Here is a 15,721-nt window from a genome sequence, read left to right as displayed (position 1 = left end):
AACAACTGTAGTCCTGAGGGGCCCCGGGGCTTTATAGTGACTCTAAGTATTTACCCCTGCGACGTCAGACCCACTAGGTATCCGGTGTCATAATGTCAGATTTATTCCAGCATTTGTGGTCTCCATGCAAGAGACTGTCGTCACCGACATTCTAGGTTAAAATTACAAAGGCAGAGGGAGAGTGTTTACATGGCTATTTTAAAATGCCCAGTTCTACCCCACCTCTGTGAAACTGTTGCTAGTCTGCTTTTAGGACTTGGCAGATTGCAGTCTTGTGACTCCTATTCCAGTTGTTTCGATTTCTACTAATCCTAACAGGCAACTGGGCTATTTGTGACTATAAAAACACTCTGTCCATTTTATTTTTAAGATACCACCGGACAGAATTAGCGGATACTAAGTGTGCTGTCCGCGGCTCTTAATGGGCGCCTCACGCTTGTATTTATTTGACACATGTAGCTGTTGTGCAATAAACAGTCAGCCGACAGTTCAGCCCTAATATTGGCCGCTGACTCAAATAGTTTCCAGGCACAATAATGCAGAAAGGAAAACAACAAAGCAAAAACCTCGGAGAATGGAGACACCATAAAAACTGTCAAAACCGGAGATGTATGTTTGACTGTTTTTCACTAATGTTACTTTCAGCTGGCAGGAAAATGAGAAGCAATTTCCGAATTCCAAAATGAAACTCATTCTAGAAAACAGATGAGTTGCTATTCTCTAAGTTTAATTGTCTTGTAAATAACCTAGACCCATCTAAACCAAAACAAAACAAATGTGTTTTTTTTTGTGTGATCCAAATAAATTGTGAACCCAATGCTTCCATAGTTTTTGTTTTTAGCAATTATTTAAAGGGATAGTTCACCCCAAAATGAAAATTCTGTCATTAATTACTCACCCTCGTGTAATTTCAAATCCTTAAGACTTTCGTTCATCTTCGGAACACAAATGAAGACCTTTTTGATGAAATCTGAGAGCTTTCTGTCCCTCCATTGACAGCTGCGCAACTACCACTTTGATGCTTCAAAAACTTCATAAAGAGATCGTAAAACTAATCCATGTGAATTGAGCGGTTTAGTCCTAATTTTCTGAAGAGACTAAATCACTTTATATGATGAACATGTTTAAATTTAGGCTTTTATACACATAAACATTGATCAACGAACATAAACAGAAGCTCAACCGAACCTGCTTGACGTGCGAGAATGAACACGAGAATGAACCTCACTGGTTCTCGCACGTTAAGCGAACATGCTTGATCTTACGTTTACCACAACTGATGTGTGAGTTGATACATTTTTAATGTGAATAAAAGCCTAAATTCAATCTGTTCATCATATAAAGCGATCATGTCTCTGAAAATTTTTGGACTAAACCGCTCAATTCATATGGATTAGTTTTACGATCTCTTTATGAACTTTTTGAAGCTTCAAAGTTGGTAGTTGCTTATCTGTCAACGGAGGGACAGAAATAGCTCAGATTTAATCAAAAAAGGTCTTCATTTGTGCTCAGAAGATGAACAAAAGTCTTACGGGTTTGGAAAGACATGAGGGAGAGTAATTAATGACAGAATTTTCATTTTTGGGTGAAATATCCCTTTAAATACTAAGGAACTTACTAAGGAACTACTGCCAAAGACTTGAGAAGATTCAGGTCCGTCAACAGAGATTAAAACTGGAGATGCCAACAAGCTAAATAAACTCATAAAGAAAGCAAGCTCTGATGTTCAAACTGCTGATGAGTAACGCCTCCATAATAGACTTGCTGGAATGAGGAGCACGTTCAGCAAGAGACTGATCCAGCTCTGGTGCAACAGAAGGGGCTTTTTGCATACTGCTATCATGTACATAAGCACTTTCCCACACCCAAGCCACAGCTGTTATTTAGCATATCACATGAAACGTGTTATGCAACATTTGTGCTACAATTTCCTCAGGTTCTTGTGAAAAACTTATTTTTTTCTATTTATCTATCTATGCAAAACTGTTGTTCTTGTCACGCAAATTACACGTGCAAACAGATGATTCCTAGTTCCTACCTGTCATTTATTGTCTATCCTTCCATGTGTATGCATGTCCTCTATGACTGTACAATTGAATACCATGTTCTTACTCACCTTGCTTGCTGCATGCTTCTAACAGGTAATCATTCCAGCTGATGTATCTTAAGAGTGCAGTGGCTGGCATTCTGGCAAATGTGGTCATGTGCTCCTCAATGGTAAATGCAGTTGCATATTTCATTGCAAGTCTTTGGTGGCAAAGCAAGTGTCAATGTGCCAGATAACCTCAATGAAAGAAATGTCTTCTGGGTAATGTAGTTTCCAGTGCCTCAATAATATTTATGTCTTCAATTTGACAAATGCATGTAATGTTTTTCATGATGTATAAAAGTCTTTATTTGCAAAAAAAATCATCTCGATGATGTGCCTTCCAATGGCAGTTCCAATAATTTGGGTAAAACAGCCTCCAGCGTTTTGGAAATTAAGGTTTTGCAGACTTCTGTGCTTAAGCGTGCTGTCTGTGCTTGGAAAGTGACTGTCCTGTGATTCTCCAACCATGGTGACATACACAACATTGACAAACAAACGAAACAAAGGGCGAGACTATGCTAATGAGTGGACGGATGGAGATCACAGGACAAAAAAGAGGGTAAAAAGAAATACAAGTTTAAAAATGGTGGCATAGGAGAGTGAGGAGAACAACACTAGAATGAGGATGAATAAAATGATGGGCTGAAACATCTGGATGAATAACCGACAGGATTGACGAACATGCATTAAAAAACAGGGGTGTGTGGGAAGACAGGATCAGAGAAAGAGAGAAAGGTTACGATATTATAGCCATTAACATTTTCTATTTGCATAGTTTACAAAAATCTTGGCAAATCACAAAACTATGCTTTGTTATTTTGCTAAATGTTTAAAGCAGTCAGGCAATGGACTCTGTTAGCCAATAGTTCACCCAAAAAAATAAAATAATTTACTCACCCTGTGATTCTCTTTTTTGCTCAAACTTTAAATAGATTTTGTTTGATGAACAGATTAAAATATAAATTATAATTCACTGAAAATATTTTTATATTTCTATTTAGCTTTAATTTATATTTCAGTTTTAGTTGAAGAGATTTTAGTACTACAACTTAAACTTTCCAATTTTCCAAGTTTTTCATCTAATAATTATGTTTTATTTTATTTAAACCTTAATTCAACTAACAAAAATGCTCTGCTGTAAATCATATCTCATTTGTGTTTGCGTACATTTCAGTAAAGTTTTACATCAGTAACATCAAATGTCATTGGTTCTGGCAAGCTGCTTTTCCACTGTCGGGCCAGTAGCTCCGCAAGCGCTACCCTAAAACCCGCCCTTAACACGCCTCCATAGAACGACGTTACACAAGCCCACCATTTCATCAAAATGGTATTTACCATTTCACATAAAAAGAGAACACACACCTATTCAGTTGCACCTGCTTCCATTTATTTGGAATGCACAAAACAACTCCATTAAGGCTTTTAAGTCCAACGGCTTACACATTTAGGAAAATATTTATAAAACGTCACATTTCTTTAGAAAAAGTGAGCATTTCTATTAATTTTCCATGAAATTATGCGCTCTGAGGAGGTTTGAGCGATCTCTCTCTCTCTCTTTCTCTCTCTACTGTTATCCTTTCAGCCAGAGCAACAGAGGGAGCTCAAGAGAAGAAAACAGGAGTTATTAGTTATGTGTGTTAACCAGAGTGCATGTTTTTAACGACATATGCGGATGTATTAGTGCGGTCTCAACAAAGGCACAGGGAAGAGAAAGATAAAACATTAAACCAAATAAACACATGGTTATAATCATATATGATTTGTCTACATTCTTCAAGCAGTCTGGTATTTTCCATAAACATGTATTTATTTTCAAATGGTTAGCATAAGTAGCCTTTAACATCGCATATAAATATATTTCTGCCTCATACGGTGATCAGAATCCAGTTATTTCAAACACTATGAAAGTGAGTTTTGATGTTGAAGTTGGTAGCATGATAATAATAACAATGGAAATGAACAGCGGTGTTGACCGTCTCCTTTGTTCATGACCACTCCTCGAGCCCCAGTTGGCCAGCTTTGGACCAAGGTATTCGGTGGGCAAAAAACCCCGGCCGTTGGCCCCAAGGAAGCCCGATCAAGCCTTGGAAGTGACAGTGGAAACGTGACTATTTATATGGCACGCACTAGCACACCCGCTTTTGGCCCGACAGTGGAAATATGGCTATTGATGTCAAACTTAGTGTCATGCATCTTGACGCAAATGAGATTTTCAGTGAATAAAGTCCCTAACCTTTTCTCTATTCCTCACTCAAAGGTATTACTGTATATGGCTTTAGAAGACTTGGTGCAGGATTTGTACAGACTACTTTTACTATGCTTTTTTGTGCTTTTAGGAGCTTGACAGCCCCTGGTAACTGTTCCACTGAAGAAAGAGAATCACGAGGGTGAGTAAATGACAGAATTGAACTGAACTATACCATTACAATGTGGTAAACATTCTTATTGTGCTTCACATAGACACACAGACTCTTGCCAGACTCACAGATAATGGTTCTTCTGAATCTCTTTCCTCTGGTTTTGGGACTTCAAGTCGGTCTATAAACCCCTGTAGCTCCTTCCTGAAGGCTTTCATTTGAGCGTTGATGCGGTAGAGAAGCTCGTGCTCCCTGATCCGGCCACCGTCCTCATCATCTTCCATACGGCTGAAAAGATCCCCGTTAGATACGAACACCCGTGCCTCTGCAATGATGGTACTGGTGTCGGCTATGAGCCGATCAATGGTTCGTCCCAATCGCTCTGCTTCGGCACGGATGTCAATCATCTGTTGTCTGTCCCGAATGGAGCGCGAGAGGAGGCGGGCAGATTCAGGAGAATAGAGAGAGCGAGTTGGCGTGAGGCACCGAGCGTTGCGGACTTCATCAGAGTCGCTTTCTCCTCCAACAGGACCTTCGCGTTTGCGATGGGGAGGAAGACGAGAGGAAGACGAGTCTTCATCACTACCTCTACGCCCTCCGACTCCAAGACCAGTGTCGCTCTCTGCGTCACTGTCCCGTGGCGTGACGGCTAGGTGAGCTGATAGATCATACCGTTGCATGTTGGAAAGCAGCACACGGTTCTCGTACTGCAGCTGCATCACTTTCCCACTCAGTTCATTGATCTGCTTCCTCGCTGCCTTCAGCTCCTCCTGCAAGGCCTCGGCTTTGGAGCTGTCTCCTGCTAAATTGGCGGCACTCATTGCATTACCAGCCGAGGCATGCCTCGTACCCTCTTTAAAGCGCAGTTTGTTCAGCTCACATGTCACTCTCTTATTCTGTTCCTCTACATCCGCCAGGTTCCTCCGCAGAAGCTCCGCCTCATCCTCCACCAACTGCAGTTGTTGCCTCAGCTCCGACAGCTCCGACCCCTGCTCGCGCCCCATTCCTCCCTCCGCTCCGGACAAGCCGCCATTGGACGAATCTTCCCCTCGAAGATCATCCAACTCCGCCCTCAGGCCACGGTTCTCAACCTCCAATTCGACAATTTTACGTCCCAGGATGTTGGCCTCCTCTTCCACCAATCGCAAGCGGAGTTTCAGCTCTGATTCCCTTGTTGTGGGTGGGCCACCAGCTTCACCCTTTGGATGAGGGCTGTCCAGATCTCCATAGAAGGAACGATACTTATGTAGTTCTTGTTCCAAACGGTCCTTTTCCTTGTCAATCTTGGCCATTTTCTTTCTCATTAAAGTAGCCTCCTCTTTAATGAAGGCCAGCTGGCATTTCAGGTCCTCATTGTCCTCCTGTGGACATAAGTGTTGCGTTAAGGTGCGGGACCATTAGTGAAAATTTGACAATATTTTGCGGACAAAAAAAGGTCTGTTGAATCACTTTCAAAAGGAAATTTGTGTGGACTCTGACGTAAAACTCCTGATTGCACTGAAATGTTTCTACTGTATATTCTACTGAAATGTCTGAATTTCACCCATGACATTTAGAAGAGTAATGGTAAATGTGACCATACCTTTACATGTAATGGTTTAATAAATGCTTTCTGTGTATGCTATCTTTTCATTCTCTCTATAGTTTACAATGCACTTCATTTCTTTGCAAAAGGCTGCATAACTACTTGAGCTTGAACTTGAGCTTGTCACTTAAAGTAACAGTCTTCATTTGACCCAATACTGGTTGACAGCAGTGTTTTGTCCTCACCTCTGTAGGAGTCTGAGTCTTCCTCTCAGGCTTTTGTGCATCTTTGCTTCCTCTTCGTTTCTGAGACTGGACACAACAAATTTATATGAATGCGATGCAATTAATATGTATTTAAACCTATTTAGATGTGCTCTATTAACTTGTGTTTGTATTCCTACTTCTTTGGCTTTGTCCAGCTCATTTTGCAGGGCCTGTTTGGTGACTTCCACCTCAATAAGTTTCTGTCTCAATCGCTCGTTTTCTTCTTCTGTCTTTGTTCGTTTCTCCTCCACGTTCTCCAGCTCGTGGTGGAGTCTCACAGACACATCCTTGGCAACCTGTCAGAATGGTGGTGGTGTGGCTTAGTGGTTGCTTTGGATAGAAGCATCAACTAAATGACAAGTTAATAATCAGATAGAAATTGTGCAAACAAGTCATTGGGGATGGGTAATTTATCATAGACCTTCTCTGCATGCCCTTAAAGATATCAACATAGGTACTTGCCTTTAAATCTTGCTCTAAGCTCCTTAGGAGGTCCTCGTCAATTTCTCCAGTTTGTGCATAGCGAAGTCGTTTGCGTTCAGCCTTGCGGAGTCTGTACTGAAGGATGCGGCAGTTCTTATTCGCTCGCTCGAGCTCACGCCGCATGTCTTGTAACTGACAGGTGTCCTCCTCATAAAAGGTGTCGCGCATCTCCTCCATCTCTGTCCGCATCTCCTCAATCTCATTCTGTGAAAACCAGTGTGCTCATTAGAGCTTTCTGCTCTCAAATTACTGCACTTGCATTATTTTAATAAGTTGTACATTATTTCCACAAATTACATGTTTAATGAGTCTCTTGGTTGAGCATGCAAATTATTGGGGGCATATTTTGCATAAAACCAAGGCTGTTTTCATAACTGTATTTAGCTTTGTTCTAACATGGGCTAAATTGGAACAATGTTGCATTTCTCTCATTGTTCTGTTCATTTTTAGAAGGCAACATTTTTTAAATAGACCAAAATTCGATGATAATAAAAGACACATAAGCAAACTGGGTCATCAGTCATAATGTTTATGTCCTGTTTATGTAGAGCTATTTCCGATTTCAAGATGGCTGGACAACATCTCTGCAGGCTTATCATTGCTTTCTTTCTGTTAATCACCAGAATTCCTATTTATCAGGCTGAGCAGGAATCAGGTTTGTGTTTGGAAAACAATATTGCCATGAACCTGCTGAGAGGAGTCATTAAAAAGCAATCAGTCAAAACATGTACATGCAAACCCAATGATTTCAGATATGCTCAGTTACCAACATCAACAACATGTATAATTTATCAACTTTGCTAATGGTTATCAACATATGTATTGTTTATCAAATGAATGTGTAAATCTACATTTATGCAGGTATATATTCATATCTATCTATCTATCTATCAACTCTGTATGTCTATCATCTTCCTCTATCTATCTATCTAAGAACTCTGTATGTCTATCATCTTCCTCTGACTATCTATCTATCTATCTATCTATCTATCTAAGAACTCTGTATGTCTATCATCTTCCTCTGACCATCTATCTATCTATCTATCTATCTATCTAAGAACTCTGTATGTCTATCATCTTCCTCTGACTATCTATCTATCTTTCATCTTCAGCTCTTAAAAAAGACTGTCTATCCATCCATCTTCCTCTATCTATCTATCTATCTAAGAACTATGTATGTCTATCCATCTTCCTCCATCTATCTATCATCTTCAGCTCTTAAAAAAGACTGTCTATCCATCCATCTTCCTCTATCTATCTATCTATCTATCTATCTATCTATGAACTCTGTATGACCATCCAGCTTCCTCTATCTATCTATCATCTTCAGCTTTTAAAAAAGACTATCCATCCATCTTCCTCTATCTATCTATCTATCTATCTATCTATCTATCTATCTATCTATCTATCTATCTATCTATCTATCTATCTATCTATCTTCAGCTCTTAAAAAAGACTGTCTATCCATCCATTTTCTTCTACCTATCTATCTCTCTGTCTGTCTATCCTATCTATCTATCTATCTATCTATCTATCAGTCTATCTATCTATCTATCTATCTATCTATCTATCTATCATGTTTTCATTCATCCATATATATATATATATGCATGATTAGTGTATCGTACATTTTCTCATGTATAACAAACAAACCTTAAGGTCTTCGTTTTCATCCTCCAACCTCTCGATCTCGTCCTGCAGAGCTTCATTCTGCTGTGTCACGGGCTCGTCTGCGGCGCTCGTGGCCTGTGCGGCGGGTCCCGGTCCCGGTTGCGTCTCGACCGACGCTGTGCGCTGCATCCTGCCGCTTTTCTTCAAGCGCTTGTTGATGTGAAACTGGATGAGCTCTGACTGCAGACAGCCTCCGCCCCAGAAGGCCGGTCCACAGCCCACGTACTCTCCTCCCGCAGCGGCCTCTCTTTCCCTCTCTTCCCCCCTCACAACACCACCGTACGAGCCGTCAGGCTGCGTAGCGGACGAGTCTCTGTTGACGCACGGTAAACGCAGAACGCGGCGCGTGTCCGGTGGTGGAGGGCGATCAATCCGCTCCTCGGTCTCCCAAACCGCCTCAGTTTCAGCACCACGAACAGCTGCCGCACCTCGCACCCTCACTTCACGCGCCTCTTCTTGAGCCGCCTGCTCTCCCTCGCGTCCTTTAACACCTTTAACGCCTTTTCCTCCGAGCTTCGACGCAGCGGGTGATGAGGAGCGGCTGGCGCTGGGATTTGAGGCCGGTTTGACGGGGTTTTGTCCGGGAGACGGTCTCCTCCTCCCTTCGGTACTGTCCGCTGATGGTGGAAAATCCGCAGCGCCACTTGCGGCAGAGCTCATCATTTCATATCGCAGACCTCCAACAACACTTTTATCACTTATGACATTTAAGAGGGAAAAAACGAAATATTACACTTTGTTAGTGCAGAATACAACTAGGTACATCATTACAGTAGGCCTATACATATTTATGGCTATAAGTTTGTGTGTGTGACATATAAGTTAATTAATAAATAAAATCCATAATATAAACCAATATGATCGAATAAGAACAGCAATTTTCTACACACACACACAAAAAAAAAATGCCGAGTTGTGTTTTAACCGATGTTTGGGTAAAATAAAACACAATAATAAAAAAATAAAAAATAAACAATAGTTGGTTGGGTTTAAAATTGTAAATGAATTTAACCAACAGTTGGGTTTAAAAATGTAAACAATGTAAAACAACCGTTGGGTTTGTCCATATGTGGCCCAAACATGGGATGAAACAACCCAGTATTTTTAGAGGAAAGGAGGACAAAAAATGTGAATTAATGTCATTTACAGATCGACAGGTGAGTTCTATGTACATACATGAACATTCATTTCAAACACATATGTAGCTACATGTATTTGACAGTAAAGTTTTTTTGACATCCGTCGCAGTAGACTTCCTTTGCTATAGCCTAAAATGTTTTCTCTACTTTGCAAGTGCACAACTTGTCCAAATAAGCATACAGGCTACTATAATGGTTACATATTTGGTGCAGTCGTAATTTGCGTTATTCTTCAAGAACATTAAATATCGCGATGTTTACTTACCTGTTTATGAACTGTGCTCATTTGTTTCCTGAGTGAGCGGGACAGTTCCCTTCAGCTCGAGGGTACCAGGCACTGCTTAGGCTCGCGAGACACTGACGTTTAATATTCATGAGGTGACGTAACATAAGGAAGTGTGAGAACCTTTTCTCAAAATACTTTATGTAAATATAAATATTGGCCTATTTAAAAACACACGGTAACACTTTAGTTTAGGGCTCAATTCCCACTATTAGGCTAGTTATTTATTAGCATGCGCTATTAGGATATTGACTGTTAATTAATAGGCTTATAAAGGCCAACATATGCATGACCATATTCTTCATCTAGGTCGATGTATACAGGTGTGCTGTCCCTTTAAAACCCAAGGATGAGGAAGACTGGATGCTGCTGGAGTTTGCTGCTTTACAGATAAGCTGAAAGTGCAGCGTCATCCCACCGACCTATTGTACAAGAATAGATTCAAAAGGTCAGTCTGCAGTTTGTGCCACAGTCAGTCCAGTAGTCGAAACACAACAGAAAATATCCTCAACAGCGAAGGCACAACAAATATTTAGAGCATGTGCTGTTGAAAAAAAATGTTTTTTTTGTTGTAGTTTTTTTTTTTTTCTTTTTTTTTTTTCTCTGTTTTCACAGTTTCTCAGGGCCCATAGTCTTGGTTAATCACTAGACTTGGTCTGATATTTAAATCAAATCTCTCTCTCATATGCAGTTAGCACTTTAACTATCACTTTAAATGCTCTTAATGGCACTGTTTAAATGTCTGTGAGTCTCTGGTCATTTGCACTGTGATATCAGTTTGTAATACTACCTGTGAACACTAGAGAGCGCCGTCTGTCTATCTGTGTACTTAACTGAAATTCAGTGGTGAATTACAATCCATCCCTATGCTCATCAATTGCATTGTACGTATGTCTCACAGACAGTAGCCTACAATGATCTCAAAAGTACATGAAGATGTGTACCATTTAGAAATGTTATAGTGTTGCACTTGCGTTATTGTGTATAGTCCATGATAGGTGGCTTTTTGTGTAGACAGACACAAAGAGGAGCCAATTATCTCAGGTAATGTAAATTACCAGTGGAACAGGTTGAGAGAAAGGTGAAACCACTTTCTGTTAATAGGGCCAGTGGAAATCTCTGGCCTATTTACAATCCGCTTACTGACAAACATCCTTGTTCAGACGAGGGAGGGAGAGAGAGGTTGTAGAATGGGTTTGGATAATACAAATTTAAAGATACTAGTATGAGTTAAACAAATGGATTTTCTCTAAACTAATAGATTAACCAGCACAGTTAACTTGTAGAGCAAAATGTGTAAAAAGTGCAAATTATGTTTTATGTACTTGGGTTAGAGTATGCCTGTACTGTATCAAAATAATACAGTATCTGGAGTAAAAATCAAAATGTTTCAATGTATTTTGCACTCAAGTATTAAAGCTTCTGAAACAGGCAGAGGAGATTTTCCCATGAAAGCCTGTCCATAATTAACAATGGTTATAATTAAAATGCACAATTTAAAGAAAGTTGCTTAAAATCAAAGATTTTTATTTGTACATTTACATTTTTCATTGACATGGATTCTGTTGGTTGTTTTAAATAAATGTTAAATTGCATAATTTAAAATATACAATAATTTGAAATGCTTGTACCCTCAGTAAGATTTTTTTTTATTATTATTAAATTAATAATAAGGTCACTTGTGAAATGCAAATTAGAAATTTTAAGGAATAAAAAGTTTATTTTCCTTGAAAAAGTAATTAAGAGAACAAGATTTCTCAGATTAAAAAGCATTTGGTTCTTTTTTCCTTCATAATGGACATTTATTTTATTTTATGGCTCACTACATATAGAACATCTCTAGCTTTCAGGTGGATATATGCCTGTGAAATATTGCTTTTGTCATGTCTAAATGTCATATTTATTTCATCCCTCCGGTCTGTTTAATAGTTTTAGTTTGATACCAGTGTATGTTTCTCCTGCAGTGACCCGAATAACGCTACAAGCTCTGACGTGGACATAAGCTCTTTTATAGCGAAAGCCAATTTACGGCCTGATTAGACCAGATCTGTCTGCCCAACCCCTCAAAGCTCTGGCCTGGGAGCTCCATCACAGCCGAAAGGACACTTAATTAGAAGTCCAGGAAGGAGAGAGACGGAGGCAGAGTGTCTGTGAACAACTAAGATGAATGTGACTGGGGCCAGACCTGTCATCCTGTCCTCCAATTAAAAGTTATTAGAATTTTCTTTCTAATCACTTGGAAAAGGGAACATCACATCTCTCCTAACATACTGCAAGATTTGATGTGTCATTTAAGTTTATAGCAAAATTGTTACGTTCCCGTTCCTGTGAAGAACTAAAGCGATATTAAAGGGATAGTTCAGCCAAAAATGACAATTCTGTCATTAATTACTCACCCGTGTGTCGTTCCAAACCCCTAAGACTTTTGCTCATCTTCGTAACACATGGAGATCTTTTTAATAAAATCTGAAAGCTTTCTGTCCCTCCATTGACAGCTACGCAACTACCACTTTGATGCTTCGAAAAGTTAATAAAGAGGTCGTAAAACTAATCCATATGAATTAAGCAGTTTAGCCCAAATTTTCTGAAGACACGATCAATTTGGTTCTTGCGGAAGTGGTTCAAACGTGCTGCATAACACGAGAATGAACCTCATTGGATCTTGCTGAAGCTCAAACATGATGCGTAACACAAGAATGAACCTCATTGGTTCTTGCTGAAGCTCAAACATGATGCGTAACACAAGAATGAACCACTTTGGTTCTTGCTGAAGCTCAAACGTGCTGCGTAACACAAAAATGAACCTCATTGGTTCTTGCTGAAGCTCAAACGTGCTGCGTAACACGAGAATGAACCTCATTGGTTCTTGCTGAAGCTCAAACGTGCTGCGTAACACAAGAATGAACCTCATTGGTTCTTGCTGAAGCTCAAACGTGCTGCGTAACACGAGAATGAACCTCATTGGTTCCCGCTGAAGCTCAAACATGATGCGTAACACAAGAATGAACCTCATTGGTTCTTGCTGAAGCTCAAACGTGCTGCGTAACACAAAAATGAACCTCATTGGTTCCCGCTGAAGCTCAAACATGATGCGTAACACAAGAATGAACCACTTTGGTTCTTGCTGAAGCTCAAACGTGCTGCGTAACACAAGAATGAACCACTTTGGTTCTTGCTGAAGCTCAAACGTGCTGCGTAACACAAGAATGAACCTCATTGGTTCTTGCTGAAGCTCAAACGTGCTGCGTAACACGAGAATGAACCTCATTGGTTCCCGCTGAAGTTCAAACATGATGCGTAACACGAGAATGAACCTCATTGGTTCTTGCTGAAGCTCAAACGTGCTGCGTAACACAAAAATGAACCTCATTGGTTCCCGCTGAAGTTCAAACATGATGCGTAACACAAGAATGAACCTCATTGGTTCTCGCACATCAAGCAAACATGCTTAAGCTTCCGTTTACCACAACTTATGTGAGTTGATAAATGTTTATATGTGAATAAAAGCCTAAATTCAATCTGTTCATCTTATAAAGCGATTGAAATTGGGACTAAACCGCTCAATTCATATGGATTAGTTTTACGATCTCTTTTAAGTTCAAAGTGGTAGTTGCGTAGCTGTCAATGGAGGGACAGAAAGCTCTCAGATTTCATAAAAAAGATCTTCATTTGTGTTCCAAAGATGAACTTTCGAAAGGCTTATGGGTTTGGAACGACATGTCTAATATCCCTTTAGTGTCCACAACACCAACGTACGATAATGTTCTGTTTATTATAATCATATGCTGCAGTAATGTCATCCGTCACTTGCTCTAGCACGTTAAATAGGGTGGATTCTGATTGGCTGTCAATGTTTTATCGTTTTCAAAGTGACTCCAACATTTCTCTGTGTCGTTAATAGTTATAGCTCGTTATCTGTATAGTAGCTATCCAAACTTTATAGTTATCGTTACAGTTATCATCCTTGGTGTAAATGGCCCTTAATGCTTAAAATTGAGGCGTGAACTAATAATAGTAATGCTTTAATTTGCAAAAGACGAGTAATTTGTAAGTAATTGAGTAGTAGGTCAACATATATACATGAGAGAGAGAGTGAGACAAGACAGAAAATGAGGTTGATATCCTGTTTATTTCATTCAGTTTTGTATCAATTGGTATAATCGTTTATTATAAGAGGAACATTGAAGCTGTACACGATGAACATTCACCAAGTACAACATTATCCTGGATCAACTGTCTTTGCTGATCTCGGAACAACATTTCAATCAACCAATCAGATTTGAAGGAAAAGTTTAGGCTTACAACCAGGGTTAGGTGCTTCTACATCAGTGTTATCCACCCATCATTTCCCTCTGATTTTAGGGATAAGTTATGGGTAGAGTTAAGACTACATTTTCGGAGAGGAATGTCTTAAAATCACAATATGCAGATCACAAACAGCCTGCGTACTTCCCGAGTGAACTTAAGAGTATTCATTCATACAGAAAATCTACCGCATAAATTGCACGTTTCGAGAGTTGTTTACCTGTTCTTTTTAATTGTGGGAATTTATTAATAGGGAATTTTGTTTATAAAAGGGAACAAAAAGCAGAATTAGTGTAATTGTAATGCAATATAACTTTTGCAAAAACTTTAAAAGCTACATGCACAAAGCAATAGATATTAAGGACACGTGTGAGTGTGTGTCTAAATTTACATGTGAACAAAAACATGTAAAACTACCTGAGTATAAAGCCATGATCCCATCATTACTGCATGCATTCTCAGGAACTCGTTTAGTTCAGGAAAATTAAATGAAACATATCTAATGCAAAAGTATAAACCCACCAAATATGAAGTGATTTTCTTTGGTAGAATTGTATTGGCCCTTTAAAAATCGCCTATTTGTAATAACGGTCACCAGAGTCCTTAAACACCACTGTTTCACTACAAATAAAGATTCAAACAGACAATAATTATAGCTATTAAAAAAAATAGAAAATGGATTTGTGTAATTTGCGCGATTATTCGCATGCGTTATGATTCAGTCTTGCGTCTTGAATGACTCCATATCACTTGTTTCAGCATTCAAGAGTGTGAAGAAAACTGGCTGCCACTGAGACCAGATGAAGGACATGTGAAGCATCCAGATGAATCATTTATGTAAGAATCTTTCATCAGCTGCCTATATATGAGATAAAAACTAAGAGAATCAGCTGAGTTTCTGTTTCAGTGAAAAAGCATATGTATCTGTCATTCTGTGATGAGAAATGAACATCTCAAGGTAGTTTGCCGTTCAGATTCGGCATGCCACAATGGACATTTTAGATTATAACATTTTCACAAGTAGCCTAAACATCAGGAGATAAAAGTGAAAAGAAAGTGACATCACACAGAATTGGTTGCGTTGTCCCTAGTTTGAAAGACAATGAGCAAGTTAACCAAAACAAAGACCAATTTCATTTTTACAATTACTAAACAGTCTGTAATGGTTGAGATTACATGGGCATTTTTGAACCCCATGAGACCCAGTGTTTCCGTGTTTCTTTTCAGTCATGTTTTCCTTTTCCTTTCTTTTGTTTCTTTCCGTTTTCCGTGACCTCCGGTGCCTTACTGGTGCCATTGGCTGCTGTGGAGACGCCGTTGACGGCAGATTTGGCTGACTTGAGCCGTGGCTGGCGGCGGTAGGTCTGGTAGTAGAAGTTGGCAAACAGAATGATGAACGTGACGGCGTAGCCAATCAGAGCCCACTGCATCCAGGCCGGGAACGGGCAGTCCGTGTAGAGCGAGTGTGTGGCATGGCCAATGGTGACGTGGAACTGGATCTAGACACACAGCAAACAGGTGTGTAACAGAAACTGTGAAGACTTTGATTGCTTCAAGTAGCCTAGAAGAGCTTTGAGGTGTCAAATAAAATCATAAAATGACA

General features: G+C 39.6%; 2 protein-coding genes across 2 annotated transcripts in view; both read right to left on the bottom strand.

Moving 5' to 3' along the window:
* Nucleotides 1–119: 119 nt before the first annotated feature.
* mtcl3b (MTCL family member 3b) lies at nucleotides 120–9,868 on the bottom strand. Its single transcript, XM_079849950.1, has 8 exons — nucleotides 9,796–9,868; nucleotides 8,374–9,079; nucleotides 6,700–6,924; nucleotides 6,375–6,533; nucleotides 6,217–6,282; nucleotides 4,575–5,807; nucleotides 2,117–2,740; nucleotides 120–151 (listed from the first exon to the last, which is right to left on the bottom strand). Exons 2-7 carry the CDS (start codon nucleotides 9,052–9,054, stop codon nucleotides 2,630–2,632), a joined length of 2,475 nt encoding a protein of 824 aa, XP_079706076.1. The 5' UTR covers nucleotides 9,055–9,079; nucleotides 9,796–9,868; the 3' UTR covers nucleotides 120–151; nucleotides 2,117–2,629.
* A 4,055-nt stretch (nucleotides 9,869–13,923) lies between these two features.
* Nucleotides 13,924–15,721, bottom strand: part of elovl4b (ELOVL fatty acid elongase 4b) — a 13,719-nt gene continuing 11,921 nt past the window's right edge. Inside the window, exon 7 of the mRNA XM_079849996.1 lies at nucleotides 13,924–15,617. Within this exon, the coding sequence (XP_079706122.1) occupies nucleotides 15,342–15,617 (276 nt within the window). The 3' untranslated portion in view covers nucleotides 13,924–15,341. The remainder of the gene's footprint in view (nucleotides 15,618–15,721) is intronic.

Source organism: Squalius cephalus, assembly GCF_949319135.1.
Source record: "Squalius cephalus genome assembly, chromosome: 18".
NCBI lineage: Eukaryota > Metazoa > Chordata > Actinopteri > Cypriniformes > Leuciscidae > Squalius > Squalius cephalus.
Note: the sequence above shows the minus strand (reverse complement) of the source record. Positions and strands in the feature narration are given on the sequence as shown.